The following is a 17,938-nucleotide window of genomic DNA, read 5'->3' on the forward strand; positions in this document are numbered from 1 at the left end:
CATAGACTGGATTAAACCCGGTGAAGACCATTTATTTTATAAATGTAGATTTGACCAGAGATGCTGCGGGTAATAGCGCCCTCTACAGGCTCACTCACCCCCACCTGCGCGCGCATCCTCTCTTGTTTACAAACAGGAAACCCATCTATAATCCAGGGTACTCCTAATGTGCTACTAGTATACTCCGGTACAGTAGGCGGCGGTAGGTCAGCAGGTATGCAGTATCTAATATGGTTGCATCCGGCCGAAGCCAAGGAAGTGAACAGCGTTGCCACGTCTGCTTATTATAAGCGACTTAGGGCTTGTTTTTCTGTAAAGTGAAGTTGCTTGTAAATATTTGCGGTTGTGTTTTTTTTGGGGGCTTGTTTCTAAAGTGTAGTTGCTTATTTGGTCTTGTTACTTAATGTTGTTTAAACCAGTGTTTCTCCAACATTTTCATGTTAAGGATGTATTTGTCTACAGGGACCCCCCCATACAAGATTTTTGTTAAAATGTAAAAAAAATACTACTAGTTAAACTAGTTAATATGGCGTCACAATCATTTTAACCACTTTAGCCATTATTTATACTTCGGCCTTTCAAAAATAGCAGATCTACAAGCTCATAGCACGGCACTCGGTGCCGCGCTATGAGCTTGTAGATCTGCTATTTTTGAAAAATCCCTGGCACAAAAATGTTTTTTTTTTAGACAGGAGGTCCGCAGCCAAACATTTTGGGGGTCCTTGACATGAAAAGGTTTGAGAACCCATGTAACATAGACCTTTCTGGTTTGCTTATTTCTCTCGCAGAATCTGGCAACACTGTAGAAGCGAACCAGTACGCATGCGTGGAACGGGCCGTGGCATGGAGGCGCTCTCGGTGAATCAGCTGCGTGTTTGTTAACGTTGATCCATTATGGTTTCATTAAGTTTAATTAAGCGCCTTAATTAATTAACGTTTTTTTAAGTCACAATGACCGTTTAGACACACAAACACACACACTACGACTACACACAGGGACTCATGACGGCCAACGAGGACCAAGAGGTGAGCAGAGAAACAAACTCACTAAAACCACACAAATAACAGCTAGGAGAGTAGACTGGGTCCGAGTTGTTTGCAGGTTGCCGCATCCGGTCTGAGTCTAATACCGGATACGGAAACGTTTCTGGCATATATGTGTGCGGGGCAAATGACCGGATACAGTAGGCGGGCTCTAAACCGGATCACACTGGTTGACTCCTAATCGGAACCAGACTTCCCACAGGGTGCTGCGGGAAGCCTGGTGAAGCGAGGTTTAAATAGCTAGAGATATAGCTGAAAATAGCAGATCTACAAACTCTGAGAGCTTATAGATCTGCTATTTTCCTTTGCCCCATGGTGGTGGTGTCATCATACCACCGCCAAGGAATATAAAATCCTTGTTCTGGGGTAGTGGAAGTAACTAAGTGCATTTACTCAAGTACTGTACATGAGTAAAATAAATTAGGTTCCTTTTACTTTACTTATTACGTATTACTATTTTCAATGTTCTGTACTTTTACTTCTACATCTCGGAGGCAAATATTGTACTTTTACTCCACTACAATTATTTGAAAACTTTAGTTAGTAGTTACTTTGTAGATTTAGATTATTATTACAAAACATACATTAACCACTTCAGCTCTGTATACATTTAGGACGTTTTAAAATAGCAGATCTACAAGCTGACAATGCGACACATTGTGAGCTTGTAGATCTGCTATTTTCATAAGATTTGTATAAATAAGAGCGTACCAAACGCACTCTTCAACAGGTCTGTTTTATCAAGTATAGAGGGTTTAAATTGTACTTAAATTGTATTTGCAGCTCAAACACATGCTAATTCATCCTATATTGTATGACAGAGGACAATTTCACGATAAATTACATCTCTGCGATACGATTATTGTGAGCGTTTTATTATCACGATAAACGACAACGATTGTCGTCCCGTATCCCTAGTCTAGAGCAGTGGTTCTCAAACTTTTTCATGTCAAGGACCCCCAAATTGATACGTATTTGGCCGTGGTGGACCCCCTTCTGACAATGTTTTGTGCCAGGGACCCCCTCAGACGCAAAGATTTGAGTTAAAAATGTTCGCTTATATATTTTAAGATTTGCAAACAAATTCTGGATTTTTCAAAAATGGCAGATCTCCAAGCTCATAGCGCGGCACAAAGTGACGCGCTAGCTTGTAGATCTGCTAACTCTAGCGCTAGCTTGTAGATCTGCTATTTTTGAATAGCCAAAGTATAAACATGGTTAATAGTGGTTAAAATGTGTGTGTGTTTTTCACCAAACCATGTGTTCTTCTTGTAATCTTTGTGTCATATTATCCTCAACAGATGGAGCTGGAGGCTCTGCGTTCCATCTACGAGGGAGACGAGTGTTTCAAGGAGATCAGTCCTGTTTCCTTTCAGTTCAGGGTGAGATTTACACCTTTTATTACACCTTCAAGGGTTGACACTAAGGCAGCGGTGGGGAACTTTGACGATGGAGAGGGCCACTATATTTCCACACTCTCTCCAGAGGGCCACGTTGCACATACTGTCGGACAGACACCTCTTATCTCCGTATTTGCAACTTTTTTTCGTAAATTAATGCTGTACTTTGTCATTCTAGTATGTCACACAAAAGTAGCAAAAATAGCTGATCTGCAAGCTCAAAACACGTCGCAGTATGGCGCGTTTTGAGTTTGTAGACCTGCTATTTTTGCTATTTTGAAATTGGAATCCTGAATTCTATTTTAGTATTTCCTGAAAAGTAACATTTTTATTTAATTTCAAATGCATTTAGCTATACTTATGTTAACTTTATGAACTTAAATACAAATATATTGGACATAAAAAAGTCATTAAGCTACTAATATAGACTGAAGTAATTATAGCGGGTCATGTTTGCATGTGTGGAATTGTAACAGCTGAAATCAATAATATATCACTATTCTGATATTAACCTGCAGGCCGCATTAAGTGAAGGTGAGGGCCTCATGGGGCCCCCCGGCCGCCAGTTGCCCATTTATGCACTAAGGTCTCAGAGGCACTTGCCTGTCGGGCAAGTACAGGTCATGTTCCACTTGCCTAAAAGTCTTGCCCATTATAAAATGATAGGTAAAATTTGAGTTACCGTTCAATTTAACACTTATTTTTATTACCTTCTGGGGCTGTGAGATTAAAACATGTCATACCTCAATTGTTATGCCAAATACCTACATAGCTATGAATGTGACTATGGGTTCACATTTGTTATTTTATATTTTTAAGTGTAGCAACAGTGAAAACAGCACATTATAGGTAAACAAACAGTGCTCTTATTTTACATTCCACAGACCAGAAGACAGAGAGCTCTGGCCACGTTCAGATGTTTTGACAGGTATCTCGTGTTGTGTTTATAGACGGTTGTGTCCCCTCTCAGACGAGCACTTGCCCGGTCGGGCAACCCTTACAGTGTCAACGCCTGACCTTTATTATAACATTCAGTGTTTAAAGGAGATCAGTCCCGTTTCAGTTCAGTTCAAGGTGATATTTACACCTTTTATTACACCTTTATTATAACATTCATTGTTTAAAAGGAGATCAGTCCTGTGTTCTTTCAGTTCAGGGTGAGGAGAACAATTACACCTTTATTATAACAATCATTGTGGATTTGTTTATGTCTAGGTGTTAGTTTAAAGGCATATTTAGTATTTGCATGAACACATAGTACAGAGAAAAGTGGACTCCGGTCCACATAACCGAGTCCTGGAACACCTTGGTAATAGCATCCTCTGTAATAGCATAACTGCAGAGTGGCGACGGTCACTTTGAAAGTCTGAATGAGCACAACTGTTACTTGTAAAACGGTATTATTTGTTCTTTCATGAATATCCAATAATATTTAATGAAGACGGTTGGCTTGCCCATTTCAAGCGCACTTGCCCGTCGGGACACTTAACCCATTAAGACCTGAGATACGATTCTACAAATGTCTTCCAAATCCCAACAGTATTCTGAAAAAACGTATGTTTCTATATCAGTGGTGCTCAAACTTTTTCATGTCAAGGACCCCCAAAATGATATGTATTTGGCCGCCGACCCCCATCTCAAAATATTTTGTTCCAGGGACCCCCAGAAACAAAGATTTTAATAAAAAATGTTTGCTTTAAAAATATATATATTCAAAGATTTGCACACATTTTCACGATTTTTCAAAAATAGCAGATCTACAAGCTCCTAGTGCCGCGCTAGGAGCTTGTAGATCTGCTATTTTTGAATAGCGAAAGTGTAAAATAATGCTTTTTTAGCTCAAATCAAAAAGTGACACAGATGCATTCCAGGTCTCAATGGGTTAAAGCAAACTCCACTTGCCCAAACGTTTTATTTACTTGCCACGGGCAGTCGGGCAACCATTAGTGTCAACCCCTGAAGTAGGACATTCATTTACGAAAGAAACACAAAGTGAGAATATGGAGATAAGAGGTGTCTGCCCAACAGCAACAATATAATGTATTGCACTTTATGTATTACTGATGAATTGAGTACAATGGGCCACAATGGAAGCGAGCCCCCTGGGGCTTTTTGTTGTATCCCTTTTAGCGTAACCTTTGACTGTACTACCTGTACTGTTAACAAACCTGCTAATAAAGTATTCAATCAGTCAGGGACGTGCAGAGGGATTTGGAGAGGCAGGGGCTGGAATTTCAAAAGGGCACCTGTTGCCGGCCGGCTCGAGGCTCGGCCCGAACAGTTACCATACCTTTAGGCCCGAAAACCTGAAAAAAACAGAAAATGTGTCATTGCGTACTTAATGTCCTCAAAGTCACGCATCCAACAAGCTTTGAACTGAGCAGATTGGACCTTTCGTTCCAGAGATAATGGCCAAAACGTCTTGAAAACGACCACTTTCACAGATTTTTGATCGCCGATTTTCGATTGAGTTTTGGCCATTGTCGCCCGTTTTTCTTTAATAACACAGGCTAGGAAGGTCGTACGGCGACAACCTAGATACCTGAGTTAAGTTTACTTTGAGCTGCATCCAACACATCCACTGCCATTTCCATTGGCCTTATTGTTAGGGGCAGTTGACATTTCTTTTTTGGGGGCATGGAGCAGGCAACCTTTATGCTCAAAAGAGACATTTTTGGCACAAAATATTATTAAAAAATCTGTCTGGAGTGGCTTTTTTTTGTGTGCTTTTTCTGGTATTTCAATATAACTTTTTTTTATTGTTTGCTAATTTCTCAAAGCAGATCAAGTATACCGGTAAGCCAGCAACGTTGGTGGTGAAAGCAAACAAACTAAGCATTAATACATTCTTTATTTTCCTTCAATAATTAGTTTTTTATTTTTATCTGGTGTATGGGCGACACTTTTTTCTTTACAATAGAAGAATGTAAGTATAACTTAATGCCTATTACAATAATAAATTATGATTAAAATCAGATAAAAAAAAACTAAAGAGAACCTCTTACTCCTTTGCATACTTCTTTGCCCAAGCAACTGGGAGCCACGGGAGAGGGCCTAAGAGCCTCATGCGGCTCTAGAGCAGCAGGTTGCCTACCCCTGTTTGGGGGGTATATATATATATATATATATATATATATATATATATATATATATATATATATATATTTACCATATATATATATATATATATATATATATATATATATATATATATATATATATATATATATTATTATTTTTTTCTAGTCTGGAGAGAGCACTTTTTTACCGACGGGTAAAAGGGCAGGGGTGTAAAAAATGGGGTTACAAAATTGTGGGATAAAAATTTAAAGAAAAAAGGGGGCTCAAGCCCCCTTTCATGTCTCTGTGTGCACGTGCCTGCAATCGGTCGATCCACATTGCGTGGAGCAGCTGTTCTGAAGTGAACAATGTGGATTTCTTTCATTGCAGATAGGAGAGCTGGAAGACTCCATGGCGTTCATGTTGGACGTGTCGTGGCCAGAGGCGTACCCTGAGTCTGCCCCTCAGATGTCCCTAGACGGCTTCTTTAACAACAGGATGTAAGTCTCGTGTCCGCAGATCAGGGGTCTTCAATGTTTTTTCAGGCCAAGGACGAAGGACCCCCCCTAGCTGAGAGAGAGAGAGAGAGAGAGAGATAGATGAAGCAGGGACCCCCCTCTATAGTGTATAAAATTGTAGAACTTTTATTTTTTACTTGGTCTGCTCTTTTTCCTCTCTACACATACACCTCTTTGCCAAAAATAGCCGATCTACAAGTTCACAACGCCTCGCACTGCGAGGCGTTGTGAACTTGTAGATCTGCTATTTTTGGCTAAAGTTCTCCTCAGAATAGGGATGCTAGTGGTTCAAGTGGTTAATGCAAAAAAATATATATCACACAAAGCTTTGGCGGCCCCCCCTGTAGTAACTCTGAGGACCCCCTAGGGACCCCCTTGAAGACCCCTGCCCTAGATGCCTTCTTTAACAACAGGATGTAAGTTGCCTCTCATAAGTAAGAGATGATGTTCAGTGAGCCCTGTTGGAAAATACACCCAACTGGGCTCCTGTACTGGGCCTGGGAAATATATCAATATTATATTGATATTGTGATATGAGAATAGATTATATCGTCTTGGATTTTGGACATCGTAGCATTGTGACCTAAGTGTTGTCTTTTCCTGGTTTTAACCACTTAATACCCGCCATGGACGCATAAAGTCGTTCTATTAACACATTAACCGCCAAGAACGTAGTCCTACGGTCCGTTAAATCCAACTGTTAAGCGCCGAGACCGTAGCCCTACGGTCCACGGTCTTTTCGCGCTATAAATGTCCGGGTTCACTTTCGGAATTTTTTTGATCCACTTCCGTTTCCGGTTTGATGACCGGAAACGGAATTATTTGGGATCCGGTTTTGACGATCACGTCCGCTCCCATTCTACAGACGAAACTGAAACTCAATTCTCTTCCTGTAGTTTTTTCTCCTCGCATTTCACTGTTTAACGTAATCCGCTCTAACTACAACATGGATACCCCGTTTGACACGTGATTTTCACTGGGAGATACGTTGAGATGTCGCGGATGTAAACAGACTTTGTACGGCTCAATCTTAAGGATTTTAACAAGATCTATGGCGACATGAAAAAAACAAAAAAACAACAAAAACACCTTGGCACTGGTGAGTACATTATGAGATTAACCTCTGGCGGTCGATGTGTTAAAAGAAATTAGGCACACTGTTTTAGGCACCGTAACACAGCTCTGGGATGATCCATCGTCACTCAGAGAAGAAGTGATGTGACATCATTCCAAAAAACATCACATCCATCCGCCCTGACTATGGGATTTTCAGAAAAACACCTCTAACTCAGTTGCTGTTTTTTTGCATTGAAAACCACCGTTTTCAGCGGGCCAAAGACCCAAAATGGCAGATCACGGTTGGAATGTTGTTGTTCCTCTGAATACACAGATCCCTCCGGCTACCCACGGGGACTATTTTTTGTTTTTGTTTTTTGTACACGATGTCGCTTCTACGGCGTTTCAAATATCATCGGATGAAGGTAATTACGCTGGCAAGAGGATAACAAACGATGTTTAATACCTTGGCGGGTGATGTGTTAAGCCGATAACAATAGCCCATCTACAAGCTCAAAATGCGTTGCGATGCAACCCATTGTGAGCTTGTAGATCGTCGCAATATCGATATTAAGGTATTTGATAAAATACAGTGATATTTGGTTCTGTATTCTGTACTGTGAAGCAGGATCTGGGTAGCTTGAGGTTCAACCCTGACTGAGCTTGTAGATCGGCTATTATTGCAACTTTTGTGTGACACTGTAGTGAAGTGTAACAATTTTTATTAGTCTATTAGAGCAGTGGTTTTCAACCTTTTTCATGCCAAGGACCCCTAAATTGATATACATTTGGCCACGGACCCCCATCTGAAAATGTTGTGTTCCAGGGACCCCCAGAAGCAAAGACTTGAGTTCAAAATGTTCGCTTTAAAAAAAAATATATATGTTCAATGATATGCACACATTTTCAAGATTCTTCAAAAAACAGCAGATCTACAAGCTCATAACACGGCACGGAATGCCACGCTATGAGCTTGTATATCTGCTATTTTTTAATAGCCAAAGCTAAGTGATTAAAATTATTGTGACGCCATGTTAACTAATTTTGCTGGGGACCCCCTGGTACCCCTCCCAAGGACCACTGGTGTTCCCCGAACCACTGGTTGAGAACCACTCTATTAGGGGATATTAGAGTCTCATCATTGGGAGTGAGTTATCTGTGTCAGCCTTTGAGCTCTAAAAGAATAAGACGAAAATTGTCATACAGCTTGCAACACATTGATTTAATAGATGACACATGCAATGGGAATAAAAGGGACAAGAACTGACAGACACAGATCTTCATATATGGGCATATCGGTCTCATCGGCGGTGGAACGTACAGTAGGTGTTGAACTCTAGAGGTGAGGGCCGCGTAGATACTATAACACAGAAGAGCCTGTGTTGCTTGAAACATTGGATTAAATCAAATTCTGTAATCTGATCTCTTTTGGATCCAGCACCTATTGTATTGGACATTGGGTCGTGCTTGTCTTTTTTTTATTGTTTTTTAATTCACACAGTGATTATTAGTATAAATGATTTAGACCTGTTGTGACCTTGCATGTTATACTTTATGACTGTGAATACTAATGCAGCGTAGTACCTTTAATACCTTTCATATTAGAGGTATTAAAAGGTCTTAAAAGTCCTTGAATTGTCACTTCAGAAATGTGCAGATACCCTGTTAAACTGTATGTTGGTCTGTTTACTGTTGAGTGAGAAAAATATATTGTACATTTGTGTGTGTGTGTGTGTGTGTGTGTGTGTGTGTGTGTGTGTGTGTGTTCGTTCTCTCGTTCAGAAACCCGGAGACCAAGCAGCTGATCCTGTCCAAGCTGGAGGAGCAGGTAGAGAGCAACCTGGGCACTGCCATGATGTACACCCTGTTTGAGTGGGCTAAAGACAACCAGCACGACCTGATGGAGAACCACCAGCCTGTCAGCACCGCTGTGGTACGTATGACGTACGCTAGTGATGCGCGGGTCAGGTTTTTTTGCCAGACCCAAGGGGTCGGGCTTACATGAGGCTTTGTATCTGTTTCGTCCATACATGGGCAGGGGCCATTTGTCCTCCGGCCCCAGCCAAAAAAAGTCTGTCCCCCTTTCGTCCATACATGGGTATAGATGGGTTTCCGCGCGACGTCATCACAGAGCAGAGTGTGCAATCTGCGCATGCGCGGGGGAGAACGAACCGGAAGCGCCATTCACTCTATTGTTATTTTCGGGATTTAGATAGGCATAATGCTGCTATTATAGGCATAATAGGCATAATGCTGCTATTATATACAAACAGATCCAACTTCCGACAAATCATTTTTATTGAGTAAAGAAGATATTACAAACTGCATCATTTAATCTACTTTCATTAAACCTGGTGAAGACCATTTATTTTATGGGTAATAGGGTATAGGATATTTTTAGGGTAATAGCGCCCTCTACAGGCTCATCCCGCCACTGCGCGCGCATCATCCTCTCATGTTTACAAACAGGAAACCCATCTATACACAGGCTCAGGCTGACACGTCATGTGAAGTCCGGCTTAGCCGTGACCAGTGGTGGAAAGCAACGAAGTACATTTACTTAAGTACTGTACTTAAGTACAATTTTGAGGTATCTGTACTTTACTGGAGTATTTCCAATTTCCAATACTTTTACTTCTACTCCACTACATCTGAGAGGCAAATATTGTACTTTTACTCCACTACAATTATTTGATAACTTTAGTTACTAGTTACTTTTCAGATATAAATTACAATATTATAAAACATACATTACAATATTATAAAACATACATTAACCAAACATACATTAACCACAACGCGTCGCATCGCGACGCGTTGTGAGCTTGTAGCTTGTAATTTTACTTTTGGTACTTTAAAGGGATATTTCACTTTCAAAAAAACTTTTGGTCATTTTATCGTCTACTCAGGCTTTTGTGAGCCCCCCAGACCGTTTTTAAGTTGCTTGATTCAGTATTTAGATATATTATAATCATTTTATCAGACACGCCCCCTTCCTATACAAACCCATTATAACTTCAAACTCCATTTTTAACCTGTTAGATTCATCAAAAACACCCGTCCTTGGTTCTGCTGACTCACCCTGCCCTCCTAATACGTGAGGGGGCCGTGTTTTTTCGATTACTTTTTTCATTTATTTTATTTAATTTTTTGAATGTATTAAATTTTTTTCATTTTCCCAAAAAAATATTAAAAATTAATGAAAAAAGTTATCGAAAAAACTCGGCCCCCTCGCGTATTAGGAGGGCAGGGTGAGTCACCAGAACCAAGGACGGGTGTTTTTGACGAATCTAACATGTTAAAAATGGAGTTTGAAGTTATAATGGGTTTGTATAGGAAGGGGGCGTGTCTGATAAAATGAATATCAAATACCTAAATGCTGAATCAAGCAACGTAAAAACTGTCTGGGGGGCTCACAAAAGCCTGAGTAGATGATAAAATGACCCAAAGTTTTTTTGAAAGTGAAATATCCCTTTGTACCTGTTTCGTCCATACATGGGCAGGGGCCATTTGTCCTCCGGCCCCAGACAAAAAAAAGTTTGTGACGTCCCCTTTCGTCACGAACTATTCATGACATCATGAACTTCAGTTATAAAGTTGTTTGTAGGTGTGTTACATACTAGGACTTCATTTTGGGTCTGGCAGAACCAGGTCTCCTGGTCTTGTTTCATAGCCCGCCCCGCACGGCAGCCCAACCCGTCACGCAAAAATAAATATAAATCAACGACCCACCCAGCCTCACATATATTCAGCAGTCACAGAATATTTATCTACGGTATGATCGATCCCCTGATGGTTGCTAATCACGGAGGGTTTCAAATGTCTTCCAAATCCTAACGGCTGTTGTTTTTGAGAAAACAAAATCTGTTGCTATAATATCAGTGGTTTTCAAACGTTTTTCATGTCAAGGACCCCCAAAATGTATTTGTCCACGAACCCCACCCCCATCTCTCTCTTTTTCAAAGATTTGCACACAAGTTTTTGTTCAAAAATAGCAGATCTACAAGCTCTATGAGCTTGTAGATCTGCTATTTTTTGAATAGCCAAAGAAATAAAAAAAATGCCCTGGGATTCTGCATGCGTAAAGGAGGGTGAGGCAAAAAAATGTGTGGCTATTATTTTCAAATGCTTTGCGTGGGCGTCGCTGACTGGTGACTGACTGTGGTGTTCACAGACCATCTCTGACAACAACAACCTGACCAGTAACGCCCCGGCGGGCAAGAAGAAGGAGAAGAAAGAACAGCTGTCCAAATCACAGAAGAGAAGGATCACCAGCAGAACAGGTGAATGAATACACTATAAAAAGCCCCTGTTTAAAGCTAGATTTATTTTTGTATTCTTTTAATTGTTAAAACAAAACGTTTCTTTGTAAAAAAAAAAATGAAGTTCGGGCCCCTACGCGGGCCTCACCTTTAGAGTTCGACAGCTACTGTACGTTCCACCGCCGATGTGACTGATATGCCCATATATGAAGATCTGTGTCTGTCAGTCCTTGTCCCTTTTATTCCCATTATGGAAATCCCTGATGTCATCAGTATATGCCCAATTGCCCATATAGGGGCATGCTGATATAACTATTAATATGGCCAAAATATCATTTCACAATTTATTTTATGAAAACTCACGCTCTACGATCGCATCCCAATTGATTTTTCATGTTGGGTTTTTCGTCATGATGATGTCATATGTGTTGTTTCACGTCATTGATGATCTAATGACACGTCTGATGTCAACGTTTTGTGACGTCAGCATGTCGTAGAGAAAGACAAGAACACAGTTCATATCCACACTGCATTATTAATCTCCTCACCTCAGAGTAACAGGAATCAGGTTCCCTAATGTTTTTGTTTTGAAAATGTACAAATGTAACGGGGTCCATTTGGTTGGCTTGGTTACATCTGTAACACTATCAAGAGTTACAAATGGACACAGTGATTAATGATCTTTTATTGGTACATTGAATAGTGGGACCGTTATTAATGTACCAATGTATCAAAAGCCAGCACAGGATGACGTTTTCCCTAAGGACGAGTTTTCTTCATCTGCTGCAAGTCTACTGTGGAAAACGTTAGAGGCCTTGAAAATCTCCTCAAAAGGAAAACTCAAATATAACACGCGCTGGGCCGAGAGGGGCGAGGATATTTTCGCCCGTCAGACCCCTCCTGCACCCGCCATTTCTCTGCCGCCTGCCGGAGCGTCGGCAACGGCGGGGTGCCTCCGTGTCCGTGTAGAGAAGCGCCTGGCCGAGCTTAATCCGAGGCGGGAAACGCGAACGTTGGACGCCTTGAAAGACTCGTCAAAAGGACGACTTCAGTACGACGCAGACTGGCTGGAAAGGGGCGAGGATGTTTTAGCCGGTTACAACGAGGCTCCCAGTTTGTTGCCCCTCTCCCGGCTCATCTTGAACAGACTCGGCCCCCGATCTCACCGGAAGAAGGCCTGCTCTCTCAGATCCCTCTCCCGTGACTCGATCCGGCGGGAGGAGATCCCATCTCTATTCTCCGTGTGCTCATTACCCTCTACCGCCCCTCAAAACAATGGTCTTTCAACGCCACCTGTGACCCCTTACGCCAAGACTGACACTGAACACCATGACGATGATGGCGGGGGGAATGGTCCAGGAGAGGGTCTCGGTCCTGTCCGGCAGAGGAATGCCGTTTCCCTGCTGTCTCCCAGTGCGACACGAACGGCGGGCTGCCTCCGCATCTGCGAAGAGAAGCGGCGGGCCGGCGCCCGTGCCGAGCTCAACCGGAGACAGGAAACGCAGCAGCGACTGTCGGCCTCGGAGGCAGACCGCGCGTCGGAGCAGCTCGAACGTTTCGAGGAACTGCTGGAGCTGAAACGGCGACGGGAGCGCCAGAGCACGACGGACGCGACGGACGGTGAGGCGAAAGAGAGCGCCGGGCGTCACGAGAAGCTGAAAGAAGAGCAAAGTCGAAGAATGACGATCCTTAACCAGCGCCTGAAGGAGGCGGAGCAGCAGCAGCGGCTGCGGGAGGAGGCCGAGTCGGAGAGCCGGAGGCAGGCGGACGAGGAGGGCGGAGAGAGGCTGCGGAAACTCAACGCCGTCCAGGAGGAGATCCTGCGACTCAACCGGCTCATGGAACCAAAGACGAGCCCCGGCGGCTCCGCCGTCGCCCCCGACATCCCGTCCTACGTCGCCCGTGGCGAGCAGCTCTGCTCCCAGGTATCCGAGGTGGTGAGTGCGACTAACGCCGGCAAGTTCCCTTCCGAGAAGGACGTGACGACGGCGAAATTGGCCCTGCAAGAGATGAGGGCCTTCGTCAAGATGATGCAGGAGGCCGCCGAAACCCAGGAGACGAAGAGGAGGAAGGAGGAGGCACGGCAGAAGCAGGAGGAGGAGCAGAAGAGGAAGAAAGCGTCCGTTTCAGCCCGAGAGGAAGAAGCACGGGGGAAAGCTCTACAGACCCAGGCTGAAGACGGCACTCTGAGGTGGTACCAGGAGCTGCAGGACAACGCCGCTCGGTGCGCGCGGTCCTTCGAGGACCTGAGCGACCCCAAGGACGTCCGCACGAAGACGCTGAAAAGGGAGCTTCAGAAGGCGGCCACCGTCCCGGTCGGTCAGATCTCCTGCACCTCGGGCTCGCTGCTCCGAGAGATCTACGGCAAGATGGACAAGCTGCTGCGCGGAGGGACCGTGGTGTCGTTGTCGACCGGGACGTCTTTCTCCGCCTCTCAGCACCCCAACGGACCGGAGTACGTCGCCTACACGCTGGCGGAGAAGTTCGTGCGACAAGGGGAAATGGAGGTGGCGTCGCACCACGAGGCCGCCTTCCCCATCGCCGCCGTGGCCTCGGGGCTCTGGGATGCGCACCCCAAGGTGGGCGAGCTCATCCTCGCTCACCTGCACAGGAAGTGCCCGTACGCCGTGCCCCGCTACCCTCCTCCCACGGCGGACGGGACTTCCGTCGAGGAACACCGGAGGCTTCTGGGCTACAGCGTGGACAGCTCTGGCGTCGTGGAGGGCCAGGACGCCTTCCTGAAGAGGATGTCCGGGATGATGCGCCTGTACGCCGCCATCATGCAGCAGAGGTGGCCCTACGGCGGCGCGCCTCCCCCTCATCCGCACGGCTTGAACCACGCCTGGCGCTGGCTGGCTCAGACGCTCAACGCCGAGCCCCTGGCCGACGTCACGGCCACGCTGCTGTTCGACGTCTTGGAGGTGTGCGGCTACGCCCTGGCCAAGCAGTACCAGGGGCAGTTCTGGAAGCTCCTGCTGCTCGTCAAGGAGGAGTACCTGCCCAGGATCGAAGCCGTCACCGGCGGCGAGGCGGGGCAGATGGGCGCGGTCGTCAGGCTCAGGGAGTTCCTGGAGACGTCGTTCGGGAGCAAGCGGATGCTTCTGCCCAAAGGCCAGCTCAGCTCCGCTTTCTGGAAGTCCTGATTAGGGCTGCAACGATGGGATTTTTTTCTTAGCGATTATGCTATCCTTAAATGTCAAGAAAACTGTTTTAATGTGTATCTCTATATGTAACAGGCCTGTTACTGATTCTTTTGAGGTATGAAATTATTGCGGAAATTAGTTGAGTAACATATTTGGGCATTATTTTAATTCATTTGAATACAATTTTAAATATGAAAGACAGGTAAAGCATATGCAGATCAATCTCAGAAAATTTAATATCTAATATATATCTAAAAGTTTTTTAGATATATATATATATATATATTTTTTTTTTTCTTCCGTAATATAATACAAAAAGTGAAACTTTCATATATCTAGATTCATTGTACATAAAGTGAAATATTTGAAACTTTTTTTTTGTTATAATCTTGATTATTATGACACAGCTCATGAAAATCTAAAATCCATATCTCAAAATATTGGAATATTCCATAAGACCGCACCAAAAAAAGCATTTATAATATAGAAATGTCGACCATCTGAAAAGTTTGTCAATTCATGCACTCAATACTTGGCTACTTTTCAACACGTTGCTTCATCAATGGGACATGGAGGTATGGAGGTGATCAGCCTGTGGTACTGCTGAGGTGTTATGGAAGCCTTTGGAAGTTTGCTTTGATGGCAGCCTTAGCGCATCAATCCGGGAACGCATCTGTGTCATTTTAGATTTATATGGCTGTTCAAAAATAGCAGAGCGCTATGAGCTTGTAGATCTGCTTTTGAAGAATCTTGAAACGTTGTGCAAATACATATATATACATATATATATATATATATATATATATATATATATATATATATATATATATATACTCGTGGCGGCTCCAATAGGACAGTGGTTCTCAAACTTTGTCATAATCGAGATGCATATTTTGTTGTACATTATATATACCTGTATATCAATACATTGATTTACCACTTAAGCCAGGGATGGGCAACTGGCGGCCCGCACCGTCACTCAATGCGGCCCCAGGCCAAAATCCAAACTTTTGAAATCACAAAGAAAAACAAAGTAATCTAAACATATCTGAAATGGTGAACTATTGCCTTCAGCTGTTCCAAACATGCAACTTTTAATTTTTAACCATTTTAATTACAACAGTCCACCAGTAGAGCGCGCTCGTTTATTTTAATAGAAGCCTTATTAACTATAATTCTAGTGTTCATTTTTGTATATTTTTAAGCCAAGGTTACAGCAATACTCTGAAAGGCATACTCAGGAATGTGAAGTTTTGTTTAGCAGTACAGCTGTAGTAAGTTGATAGAAGCATTACTAAATGCTAAATAAAAACAAAGTTACAACAAATAATAGTAGTTAATATCCCTTATTTATCACATATGTGACTATTATGGTCTTTTGGGATGGGATACTACTGGCGAGAGTGCCGATAAACAGGGGCGGGCTGGGACCAAAATTCAGCCCTGGCATTTTGGTCGGGGGGGGGGGGGGGGGGGGATTAATTATCCCTGCCGATAATCAATGCGGCCCCCCCAGAGTGAGTGGAAATTTTGTGGCCCTCACCATCTACAAAGTTGCCCACCCTTGACTTAAGCGTATACTTTGTTACACAATGGTGGAATGCAATTTTTTGGGGTGAATATAACCGATCTACAAGCTCACAATGCGTTGTAATCAAATGCCATTTTAACTATCGTTAAAAAATATCTTCTCTTCTCTCATCAGATAACAAAGGGGAGCTGCCCAGAGGCTGGGACTGGGTCGACGTCGTCAAAGTACGTGTCTTCTTCTTCTGCTTGTTCCTCCAGCTCCTGCATTTCTCTTGTTCCCCCACAAGGTGGCAGACATCTAACTAATTTCAATAAGTGCATTGAATGTTCTGATTAACGTTTATTTCTCCTCCCCCCCCCTCCTTCTCTTAATGATCAACAACGATTCATCACTGTCCAGCATGTAAGTCCATCAACTTTATTTCACTTTCTGAGTCATTTGAATGACTACAATAACAAGAATCAAGAAGCTTTCCTTTGTCACTAACTTATACAAGTACAAGCTGTGAAATGTGGATGGGACTAACACGATTTATTTGAGTTAAAGTACAAAAGTATTGGTATCAAAATGTACTTAAAGTACCAAAAGTATAAAGTAGTCATTATGCTGAATGTCCCATTTCACAAGTTTTCAAATGTATAAAAATCTTATGAAAATAGCCGATCTACAAGCTCACAATGCGACGCATTGTGAGCTTGTAGATCGGCTATTTTCAAATGGCCGAATGATGATGATGATTCAATAAAAAGATAAAATAAAAAATATAAAAATAAGTAAGAATAAGTAAGAAAATATACAATAAAATGTCCAATAATGCTACAATACTGGATGTAATGTGCTCAGCAGGGCTCTTGTTTCCCCAGGACTGTATAGAGTTGCTGGTTTAACTCTCTTCTCCGCCTCTGCCATTTCAGCTGAGCAAAACGGGAGGAAAAGACGACGTTTAAGGCGAAGAAGAAGTGCGGAGGTGTAGTTTATCTGGTGTTGCCGTTTCCCAGAGGACACAACGGTGAAGCCCCGCCCCCCCAATGAACTCACCATGGCCAGACGGACCCCCACCACTCCGCTCCCGCTGTCCTCTCAGGCCAACGTTTCTCAAACCTGTGGCTCACGCCTCACAAGAGACGGTCACACACTCACATCAGACCCCCCAGGGGTCCTTGAGGGGGTTTCAGGTGGTCCCCCCCTCACACCCCAGCTAAATTATTGATAGTTAAAAGAACCAAATGGACCCTTAAAGAGTCTGTAACTTACGGGTCCGTTTGGTTCCGTTTGTACGCTCTCCGAGTTAAATGAAGTATTTTTTTTACGATGTGGTCCCAGAGATTTGAAAAATAAATGGTATCAAATGGAGGGTCCGTAGCCTAATGCATATTAAACAGGCGGTCTTTGAATACATAAATAAGTGGTTGAGAATCGCTGATCTAGAGGTTCTACATTATCAAACCTCACCTCACTTAAGATGGCCGCCTTAATGGCTCAGGTGATGAATTGAACACACAACACGACGGTTCTTCTACAAAGTCCAAACAACAAGTCCTCTCTTCTGGACCCGGGTGCCATTTTGTGTCGATTGATGTTGCTTGTGGCCACAGACACACAATTAACGGTAGATTACAATTAATTAAAAAATAAATAACCACCTACCGTATTGTGGACACATGTTTTTGCTTTCGACCTGTGAATCAATCTGCCACGCTTGGCTAAAAAGAAGAAGGAAAGAAAGAAAGAAAAAAAAACGTGAAGAAATGGAGTGTAATGTTGTCTTTAGTGTTGGTGAACATGCATGTGGGTTTTTCAGGATGCACAGTATAAAAGGTGCCTTTTCACACGGGGAGCGACACGACGCCTGCGTTCACACACCTGGAGATGTCGGGGTCTCACTGCGCTCCTTTTGTGTGAAGAGACTTGTTTCTTCTACGCT

At 43.2% G+C, this 17,938-nt stretch overlaps 2 protein-coding genes across 2 annotated transcripts; both read left to right on the plus strand.

Moving 5' to 3' along the window:
- Positions 1 to 821: 821 nt before the first annotated feature.
- rwdd (RWD domain containing 4) lies at positions 822 to 16,319 on the plus strand (the record flags this gene model as incomplete). Its single annotated transcript, XM_080451013.1, has 6 exons — positions 822 to 1,026; positions 2,346 to 2,426; positions 5,895 to 6,004; positions 8,861 to 9,011; positions 11,253 to 11,361; positions 16,189 to 16,319. Exons 1-6 carry the CDS (start codon positions 1,003 to 1,005, stop codon positions 16,317 to 16,319), a joined length of 606 nt encoding a protein of 201 aa, XP_080307139.1. The 5' UTR covers positions 822 to 1,002.
- On the plus strand, positions 12,066 to 14,493 carry LOC308102171 (mRNA export factor GLE1-like; the record flags this gene model as incomplete). The annotated part of the gene is made up of 1 exon (XM_080451772.1): positions 12,066 to 14,493. The coding sequence occupies one exon, from the start codon at positions 12,066 to 12,068 to the stop codon at positions 14,481 to 14,483; it is 2,418 nt and encodes an 805-aa protein (XP_080307898.1). The 3' UTR covers positions 14,484 to 14,493.
- Positions 16,320 to 17,938: the final 1,619 nt, after the last annotated feature.

The sequence above is a fragment of the Gymnoscopelus braueri genome (assembly GCF_963280865.1).
Source record: "Gymnoscopelus braueri genome assembly, chromosome: 15".
NCBI classification, from domain to species: Eukaryota; Metazoa; Chordata; class Actinopteri; order Myctophiformes; family Myctophidae; genus Gymnoscopelus; species Gymnoscopelus braueri.